Source organism: Pyrgilauda ruficollis, unplaced genomic scaffold (genome assembly GCF_017590135.1).
Source record: "Pyrgilauda ruficollis isolate IOZ18807 unplaced genomic scaffold, ASM1759013v1 scaffold1017, whole genome shotgun sequence".
Taxonomy (NCBI): Eukaryota; Metazoa; Chordata; class Aves; order Passeriformes; family Passeridae; genus Pyrgilauda; species Pyrgilauda ruficollis.
Genome location: NW_024508291.1, coordinates 1 through 10,114, shown reverse-complemented (window position 1 = coordinate 10,114; position 10,114 = coordinate 1). Strand labels below are relative to the sequence as shown.

Genomic DNA, 10,114 nt, shown 5'->3' with positions numbered 1-10,114 from the left:
CCCCCCCAAAATAAGGGGGGAGGGGCCGGAGCGGAGCCTCCCCTCCCCCCAACCCCCTCTGAGTTCAGCGGCCCCCAAAACGCGGGGGTGGGGGAGGGGCAGCAGAGAGACCCCCCCCATCCCCCACCGCGGGGGGAGGGGCGGCGGGGGAGGGGCTTTGTAAATTCGTAGAAATTCGGGATTTTTGTATAAAATCGGAGTTTTTCCACCCAAAGCCCCTCCCCCCGCGCTGGGGGAGGGGCGGCCCGTCCGTCCAGGCGACTTTTGGGGCGATTTCTCCGGGAATAAATAAAAAGTGTTCGTGGGGGGAGGGGCGGGGGGACCCCCGGCCCCGCCCCCGCCGCGGTGTCCCCTGGGGGGGGCCAGGACTCATCTGGGGGTCGGCGGCGTCACCTGGGGGGAGGGGGCGTCACCTCAGCACCCCCGTGGGGACACCGCGAGGGGACAGCCCCACGCAGGTGTCCCCACCCCCCGTGTGCACCCACGTGTCCCCCGTGTCCCCAAGGTGTGTCCCCAGCTGTCCCCAAGTGTCCCCCAGATGTCCCCGGTGTGTCCCCAGCCATCCCCAGCCGTGTCCCCAGCTGTCCCCTCTGTCCCCTCTGTCCCCAGCTGTCCCCTCTGTCCCCACCGTGTCCCCGCTGTCCCCAGCTGTGTCCCCTCTGTCTCAGCCGTGTCCCTTCTGTCCCCACCGTGTCCCCTCTGTCCCAGCCGTGTCCCCACCGTGTCCCCAGCTGTCCCCTCTGTCCCCACCGTGTCCCCGCTGTCCCCAGCTGTGTCCCCTCTGTCTCAGCCGTGTCCCTTCTGTCCCCAGCTGTCCCCTCTGTCCCAGCCGTGTCCCCACCGTGTCCCCTCTGTCCCTTCTGTCCCCAGCTGTCCCCACCGTGTCCCCTCTGTCCCCTCTGTCCCCAGCTGTGTCCCCGCTGTCCCAGGTGTATCCCCAGCCGTGTCCCCAGCTGTCCCCTCTGTCCCCAGCCGTGTCCCCTCTGTCCCCAGCTGTCCCCTCTGTCCCAGCCGTGTCCCCAGCTGTCCCCTCTGTCCCCACCGTGTCCCCACCGTGTCCCCGGCGCTCACCAGGGTGAAGCCGTCGTAGATCTGCATCAGCTCCTCGGTCTTGTACTGCTCGAGGACGATGACGCCGGCCAGGCCGCCGCCGCGGCGCCGCGCGCAGCCCTCGCAGTGCACCAGGTACGTGTTGCGCCCGCCCGTCTCGCTCGTCACAAACAGGATGTTGAACACCTCCACCTGCGCATGGTCAGTGATGGCCAGGGGATGGCCAGGGGATGGCCAGGGGATGGCCAGGGGATGGCCAGGGGATGGCCAGGGGATGCTCAGGGGATGGCCAGGGGATGGCTGGACAGCCCACGGCCAGGGGATGGTCAGTAAATGGTCAGTGGATGGTCAGTGAATGGTCAGTGGATGGCCACGGCCAGGGGATGGTCAGTGAATGGTCAGTGGATGGCCACGGCCAGGGGATGGTCAGTGAATGGTCAGTGGATGGCCACGGCCAGGGGATGGTCACGGGATGGCCAGGACAGCCCACGGCCAGGGGATGGCCAGGGGATGGCCAGGGGATGGTCAGGGGAATGGTCAGGGGATGGCCAGGACAGCCCAAAGCCCGGGGATGGTCAATGGATGGTCAGGGGATGGCCAGGGGATGGCCAGGACAGCCCAAAGCCAGGGGATGCTCAGGGGATGGCCAGGGGATGGTCAGGGGATGGTCAGGGGATACTCAGGGGATACGTCAATGGATGGTCAGGGGATGGTCAGGGGATGGCCAGGGGATGGCCAGGACAGCCCACGGCCAGGGGATGGTCAGGGGATGGCCAGGGAATGGTCAGGGGATGGTCAGGGGATGGTCAGGACAGCCCACGGCCAGGACAATGGTCAGGGAATGCTCAGGGGATGGTCAGGGGAATGGTCAGGGAATGGTCAGGGGATGGCCAGGGGAATGGCCAGTGGATGGCCAGGGGAATGGTCAGGGACAGCCCACGGCCAGGGCAATGGTCAGGGAATGGTCAGGGGATGGCCAGGACAGCCCACGGTCAGGGCAATGGTCAGTGGATGGCCAGTGGATGGTCAGGGACAGCCCACGGTCAGGGCAGTGGTGAGTGGCACAGCCAGGGACACCCCGCGGTCACAGTGATGGTCAGTTAATGGCCAGGGACACCCCATGGTCATGGACAACAGTGTGGCAGTGCCACAGCCAAGGACAAAGCCACCCCAGGGCCACACCCCGCAGTGTGGCAGTGCCAGGCCCAGCGGTGTGACAGTGACACGGCCAGCCCCAGTGCTGTGGCAGTGCCATGGCCACGCCCAGTGCTGTGGCTGTGCCAGGCCGTGCCCTGTCCCCACGGTGGCAGTGCCGTGTCCCTCTCCCAGCAGCGGCAGTGCCCTGTCCCTGTCCCCGCGGTGGCAGTGCCCTGTCCCTGTCCCAGCAGTGGCAGTGCCGTGTCCCTGTCCCTGCGGTGGCAGTGCCGTGTCCCTCTCCCAGCAGCGGCAGTGCCCTGTCCGTGTCCCCGCGGTGGCAGTGCCCTGTCCCTGTCCCCATTGCCATGGCAGTGCCCTGTCCCTGTCCCTGCGGTGGCAGTGCCGTGTCCCTCTCCCAGCAGTGGCAGTGCCCTGTCCCTCTCCCAGCGGTGGCAGTGCCCTGTCCCTGTCCCCATTGCCATGGCAGTGCCGTGTCCCTGTCCCAGCAGTGGCAGTGCCGTGTCCCTCTCCCAGCAGTGGCAGTGCCGTGTCCCTGTCCCCATTGCCATGGCAGTGCCCTGTCCCTCTCCCAGCAGTGGCAGTGCCCTGTCCCTGTCCCCATTGCCATGGCAGTGCCCTGTCCCTGTCCCCAGCGCAGTGGCAGTGCCCTGTCCCTGTCCCCGCGGCGGTGGCACTCACGTCACACTCGTTGCAGTAGTAGGCCGGCTCGTCCTTGACGCGGCCCTGGTAGGCGATCTTCTTCCCTGCGCGCACCAGGCTCTCGCGCTGCACCTGGCAGTGCTTGATGGACTGCAGCAGGCAGTACCTGCGGGGACACGGGGACACCGGCTGAGCCACGGGACACCGGGACACGGGCTGAGCCACGGGACACGGGGACACGGGCTGAGCCACCGGACACCGGGACACCGGGCTGAGCCACCGGACACCGGGGACACCTGGGACACCGGGACACCGGGCTGAGCCACCGGGACACCGGGACACGGGCTGAGCCACCGGACACGGGCTGAGCCACTGGACACCGGGACACCGGGGCACCTGGGACACCCAGGGTACCTGGGACACCTGGGACACCCGGGACGCCTGGGGTACCCGGGACACCGGGGACACTGGGGACACCCACCATGGGGACACCATCATCAGGGACAGTGTCACCTGTGGCACTTGAGGCACCTGGGACACCTGAATCACCCACCATGGGGACACCGTGTGCCCAGGGACAGCGTCACCTGTGACACCTGAGCCACCCGGGGCACCTGTGGCACCTGTGACACCTGAGACACCCACCATGGGGACACCATGTGCCCAGGGACAGTGTCACCTGACACCAACACCCGCTGCAGGGACACCATTACCAGGGACATTGTCACCCTCTGTCACCCATCACAAGGGACACTGTCACCAGGGACACTGTCACCCACTGTGGGGACACCGTCACCAGGGACTCACCCACCGTGGGGCACCCAAGTCCCCCTGCCCCGCTGTGTCCCCATCCCATGTCCCTGTCCCCATCCCCACCCTGTCCACGTCACTCCTTCCCCGCGTGTCCCCGCGTGTCCCTGCGTGTCCCTGCGTGTCCCCAGGTGTCCCCGCTCACTTGATCATCTTGTAGAGGTCGGGGTCGCTGATCTTGACGGTCCTGGCCACGTTCCAGGACACGTGGATCATGGGCACGATGGACTTGACGTTCTTCACCTCGTTCCACTCGTAGCGCTCCAGGGCCAGCTGGTACTGGTACGCTGGGGACAGGGACAGGGACAGGGGACGTCACGGCCACCGCGGCCCCGGGACACACGGAGCCCCGCACGCTCCGTGGCCACCACGTGACAGCGCCCACGGTGCGTCCCCGATGTCCCCAGTGTCACCCCAGTGTCCCCGATGTCCCCAGTGTCACCCCAGTGTCTCCAATGTCCCCATTGTCACCCCAGTGTCTCCGATGTCCCCAGTGTCCCCTCACCGGTGAGCAGCCCCACGTTCCAGGCAATGTTGTTCCCCCCAGTGTCCCCAGTGTCCCCGATGTCCCCAATGTCCCCAGTGTCCCCTCACCTGTCAGCGGCCCCACGTTCCAGGCGATGTTGTTGCACCAGCCCGTGGCCTGCACCCAGTGCACGGTGCCGGCGTTGATCCACACCAGGTCGCCGGGGCGCTGCACGAAGCGGTACACCGGGATGTTGGAGCGGTACAGGTCCTCCAGGATGGGCCACCACGAGCCCGTCAGGTAGTCCACGCCGTGCCTGCGCCGGGGGCGTGGTCAGAGACAGCCCCGCCCATGCCTGGCCACGCCCACAGGGCCCCGCCCCCGTTCCCTCCCAGCCCTGAATTCCTCCTCCTCCTCCTCCTGGGTGCTGGGAAAGGAGGGTTGGCCACGCCCACTGCAGTTAGCCACGCCCCCACGTATAACCACGCCCCTGCATTATCAGGACACCCCCACTAATTAACACTGGTATGGTGTGCTGGCTCCTTTATGCAGACCCCGCCCCCTTTCCTATAGCCACACCCCTTTTCTCAGCCCCTCCCACCTTCCCTAAGCTCCATCCCCTTCCCAGCCCCACCCCTTTTTCCTAAACCTTTCCCCTTTCAGCTCAGCCCCTCCCCCTTCATGCAGACCCCACCCCTCTCCCTAAACCCCTCCCTCTTTCCTTAAGCCCCTCCTCTTCCCCAAGCCCCTCCCCCTACCCAGGCCCCTCCCACCTGCCGCAGGAGGCACAGATGCTCTCCCAGTAAAGCTGCCCCAATAACCCCGCCCCTTCATGCAAGCCCCACCCCTTTCACCGTCCACACCCTATTTTATGCTAACAATCCATAGATTATGCAAACCACGCCCTCTTTTATGCAGACCACGCCCACATTTCACAGAAGGCAATGATGCTCTGTCAGCAGTGCTGCCCCAATAACCACACCTCCTTTATGCAAACCCTGCCCCTTTCACTGACCACTCCCTTTATGCAGACCACGCCCCTTCCGTGCAGACCACGCCCCCTCCCCGCAGGCCACGCCCACCTGTCGCAGAAGGCGGAGATGGTCTCCCAGTAGTGCTCGTGCACCGCGAACCACTCGCAGTCGCCGGGGCCGATGTTGATGTTCACCGAGCAGAAGTTGTTGTTCTCCTGGTGGCCTGCGGGGGACGCTGCCACCGTCACTGCCACCGTCACTGCCACCCCGTGTCACCCCGTGTCACCCCGTGTCACCCCCGCTGCCCCCGGGACAGTGGGGTCTGCTGTCCCCAGCGCTGTCCCCAGCGCTGTCAGTTTTTGTCGCCTCCCACGAAAAAAATCCCAAGAAAATTCCTCAAAAAATCGCCAAAAAGATCTCAAAGAAATGGCAGGAATGCTGGAGAAATTCCTAAAAAAAGCACCAAAAAAATTCCCCAGGTGCCACTAGGTGTGCCCAGGTGCCCCCAGGTGTGTTTTGGGTGAGCCCAGGTGTCCCCAGCTGTGTTTTGGATGCCCCAGGTGTCCCCAGCTGTCCCCAGGTGTCCCCAGGTGTGTCCCCAGCTGTCCCCAGGTGTCCCCAGGTGCGCGGCTCACCGGGCGTGTGGCTGCCGGGCACCTTCATGTAGAGCTGCACGGTGTTCATGCCCAGGATGGTGTGGCCCACGTGGCTCAGCATGTTCCCCGTGGAGGTATGTTGTATATACCCCCCCTGTCCCCTCAGTGTCCCCGCTGTCACCTCTTGGCGTCCGACAGGTCGATGTTGGTCCCGAACTTGATGATCTGGTGGGATTTCTGGTCGGGGGGGCTGGGGGGGACACGGGGTCACGGGGGGCGGGGACGGGGTCCCCAAGGGGGACATGTCACCCCCCCCTCCCAGGGCTTGGGGACCCCGCCGGGGACACCCTGGGGACACCCTGAGGACACCCTGGGGACACCAGGACACCCCCCAAGGATACAGGACACCCTCCCACAGTGACACTCTGGGGACCCTTTGGGAACACCAGGACCCCTTGGGGACATTGTGACCCCCCGCAGTGACACCCTGGGGACCCCTTGGGGACATCAGGACCCCCCAAAGGACACCGGGACCCCCTGGGGACATTGGGACCCCCCCCCAGAGGACACCGGGACCCTCTGGGGACACTGGGAGCCTCCCCCAGGCGGGGCAGGGGTGACACGTTGTCCCTGGGATGTCCCCGAGAGGGGACAGGGGGTGGCCCCACCTGGGCGGGGTCTCGGTGGTGCTGTCAGGCTCCTCGGCCTCCTCGTCCTCGCTGTCCTTGTCCTCCTGCGGGGACAGTGCCACCTCAGCCCCCAGGGGCCACCTCAGGACCCTGGGGGACACTTGGGGACACTCCAGAGACATTCCAGGGGCACTTGGGGACATTCTGGGGGCTCCAGGACACACCCCCAGCACACCAAGGGACACCAGGGGACACTTGGGGACACCCTGGGGACTCTTTGGGGCTCCTTGGGGACACCTCAAAGTCACAGGGGACAACAGGGGACACCCTGGGGACACCTCAGAGTCACAGGGGACATCTGGGGACACTCAAGGACACGAGTCCCCTGCACCCCCCATGTCCCCCTGAGCCCTCTGTCCCCTGTGCTGTCCCCATCATGTCAACTGTCCCTGTGTCTCCTGTCCCTGTGTCACCTCCCCTGTGTCCCCATCCCTATGTCACCTCCCTGTCACCTGCAGGGACTCCTGGAAGGAGCACACCTGTACTGGGTGTACTGGGACATGCTGGTGTGGGAACAGCTGATGTCACAGGGCCACATCTGGTGTGTCCCCTGTCCCTGGGGTGTGTCCCCTGTGTGTCCCCGTGTCCCCAACATGTCCCCATGTCCCCTGTGTGTCCCCATGTCCCCTCCCTGTCACCTGCAGGGACTCCTGGAAGGAGCACACCTGTACTGGGTGTACTGGGACATGCTGGTGTGGGGTCCCTGCTGTGTCCCCTGTCCCTGTCCCTGAGCTGTGTCCCCATGTACTGTAGGTGTCCCCGTGTCCCCAGCGTGTCCCTGTCCCTCACCTGCAGGGACTCCTGGAAGGAGCACACCTGGTACTGGGTGTACTTGGCGATGGTGGTGTGGTGTCCCTGCTGTGTCCCTTGTCCCCAGACTGTGTCCCCTGTCCCTGGGGTGTGTCCCCTGTCCCTGGGCTGTGTGCCCATGTCCCCAGCGTGCCCCTGTCCCTCATCTGCAGGGACTCCTGGAAGGAGCACACCTGGTACTGGGCGTACTTGGCGATGGTGGTGTGGCATCCCTGCTGTGTCCCTTGTCCCCAGGGTGTGTCCCCTGTCCCTGGGCTGTGTCCCCTGTCCCTGAGCTGTGTCTCCTGTCCCTGAGCTGTGTCCCCATGTCCCCTGTGTGTCCCCATGTCCCCGTCCCTCACCTGCAGGGACTCCTGGAAGGAGGAGGCCTGGTACTGGGCGTACTGGGACATGGTGGTGTGGTGTCCCTGCTGTGTCCCCTGTCCCTGGGCTGTGTGCCCTGTCCCTGGGCTGTGTCCCCATGTCCCCTGTGTGTCCCCATGTCCCCGTCCCTCACCTGCAGGGACTCCTGGAAGGAGGAGGCCTGGTACTGGGCGTACTTGGCGATGGTGGTGTGGGACCGGCTGCTCTCGCAGGGCCACACCTGGCGCGTCCCCGACAGGTCCCAGTTCTGGTCCGAGGGCTGCTGCACCTGCGTGCGCACCTCGACCGCGTGCTCGCCGCTGGCCTCCACCAGGGTCTTGGTGCTGAACAGCCCCAGGTCTGAGAAACACGGGCTTTGGGTCATTTTGGGGGGGTTCGGGGGGTGTCAGGGGGAGGGGAGGGGTCACAGGGGGACAGGGACAGAGAATCTCCACCAGGGTCTTGGTGCTGAACAGCCCCAGGTCTGAGAAACACGGGCTTTGGGTCATTTTGGGGGGGTTCAGGGGGTGTCATGGGGATGGGAGGGGTCACAGGGGGACAGGGACAGGGACAGGGGACACAGAGGGGGGACAGGGACAGGGAATCTCCACCAGGGTCTTGGTGCTGAACAGCCCCAGGTCTGGGAACACAGGGTTTGGGTCATTTTGGGGGTTTGGGTCATTTTGGGGGTGTCTGGGGGACTGTCACGGGGTCACAAGGGGACAGGGGTGGGATGGGGACAAGGACAGGGGGTTTTGGGGTTTTTTGGGGTGTTTTTGGTGCTCACTGAGGCGCAGGGACCGCGCCAGGCCCCGGATGACGGTGATGGGGGATCCAGGGCAGGTTTGGGGTATTTTGGGGTGTTTTTGGGGTGTTTTTGGTGCTCACTGAGGCGCAGGGACCCCGCCAGGCCCCGGATGACGGTGATGGGGTTCTTGGGGTCGGTGCAGAACTGCAGCAGCACGGGCGAGAAGGCGTCGCGTTTGCTCTCCAGCTGGGAACAGCGGCAGCCAATCAGAGACCGGCACCCGACACAGGGACCAATCACAGCCCGCCACCCTTGGGCAGGGACCAATCAGCACCAGGCACCCGGAGAAAGGACCAATCGCAGCACAGCACCCTCACACAGGGCCCAATTGCAGCATGCCACGCCCAACAACAACCAGCAGCCAATCAGGATGGAGCTGGTTTACAGCATCAGCCAATCAGAAAAGATATGGTTTACAGCATCAGCCAATCAGGATGGAGATGGTTTAGGGCACCAGCCAATCAGGATGGAGAGGGCCTGATTCACCATTCTCCAGCCAATGAGGATTCAGGTAGCCCAACTGACCAGCCAATCAGGACTGAGATGGTTTGGCCCATCAGCCAATCAGGACTGAAAAGCCATGATCGGGCAGCCAATCAGCAGCAGGATTCACTGGGAAACTCTTTCCCCAACCATTGGCCAATCAGCAGTAGGGAGGCCCCACCCAGCAGCCAATCAGGAGACTCTCCTGTTCCATCAGCCAATCAGGGATGCTCTGGCAGCTCTGTCCCCTTCTGGCAGCCAATCAACAAAAAGCTGCCCATGATGGACCAATCAGGAGGGGTGGGATCCAGCCAGGGACCAATCAGCAGAGAGTGAATCTGCCAGGGAGCCAATCAGCAGCAAGGATGCCCACCAGCCAATCGGGAGAGGGGATCCCCAGGAGGGAGCCAATCAGCAATCAAGAAACCCAGCCAGGCAGCCAATCAGCAACCAGGGGACCCATTGAGAGAGCCAATCAGCAGTCAGGGGACCCATCCAGGGAACCAATCATCAGCCAAGGGATCCATGGAGGGAGCCAATCAGCAATCAAGAAACGCAGCCAGGGAGCCAATCAGCATCCAGGGGACCCATCCAGGCAGCCAATCAGGAGCCCCCCACTCACTTGCTGGCCCGCACCACCTCGGCGGCGCTGTGCCGGATCGTCAGCTGAGCCAGGGGCAGCCCCCGGGGCTCGGCCACCTCCGAGGCCGCCAAAGCGTCACCGGCGGGCGTCCCCCCGAGCCCGGGGATCCCCCCGGGCCCCCCGGCTCCGCTCTCCACCTTGATCAGGCGGATCTTGAGCTCCTTGGGGGGCCCCTCGCCCAGCGAGCGCAGCTTCAGCAGGTCGGCCGAGCTGACGAAGGCGGGCGGGGGTCCCGCGGGGGCAGCGGGGGCTGGGGGGTTGTTGTTGGGGGGAGCCCCCCCTTTCGTTTCCAGCCTGGGCGGGGGTCCCCCTTTCTCCTGCACGCCGGGGCTCTGCAGGTCCAGCGTGGCCAGCACGGGGCGGTCGCGCTGTTGCTGCTCGCGCTGTTGTTGCTGTTGCTGTTGTTGTTGTTGTTCCCGCTCCTCTTTCCGGGGGTGCCGGCGCCGGGGGGGTCCCCGGCGGAGATCCCGGTGACGTGAGGGGGGTCGGCGGTGCCGGCGGCCTCCCCCCAAGCCTAATTTGGGGGGGGTGTCCGGGGAGGGGGGGCTGGGGCGGCCGGCTTGCTCGGCCAGGGTCTCGCAGGCCCGGCTGATCTCCTCCAGCGCCTCCGACTCGCTGCGGCCCGGGGGGGGCACGGCCAGCGCCG

The 10,114-nt window shown here is 65.3% G+C and overlaps 1 protein-coding gene across 1 annotated transcript; it reads right to left on the bottom strand.

Moving 5' to 3' along the window:
* Positions 1-6: 6 nt before the first annotated feature.
* Positions 7-10,109, bottom strand: LOC121354525 (lysine-specific demethylase 6B-like; the record flags this gene model as incomplete). The annotated part of the gene is given in 12 exon segments (XM_041469218.1): positions 7-393; positions 1,072-1,242; positions 2,887-3,013; positions 3,803-3,944; positions 4,252-4,439; positions 5,206-5,320; positions 5,733-5,873; positions 5,876-5,943; positions 6,362-6,426; positions 7,689-7,894; positions 8,423-8,593; positions 9,446-10,109. Coding segments are annotated over 12 exon segments (2,082 nt in total), but the record flags the coding sequence as incomplete, so codon positions are not given.
* Between the last annotated feature and the right edge of the window lie 5 nt (positions 10,110-10,114).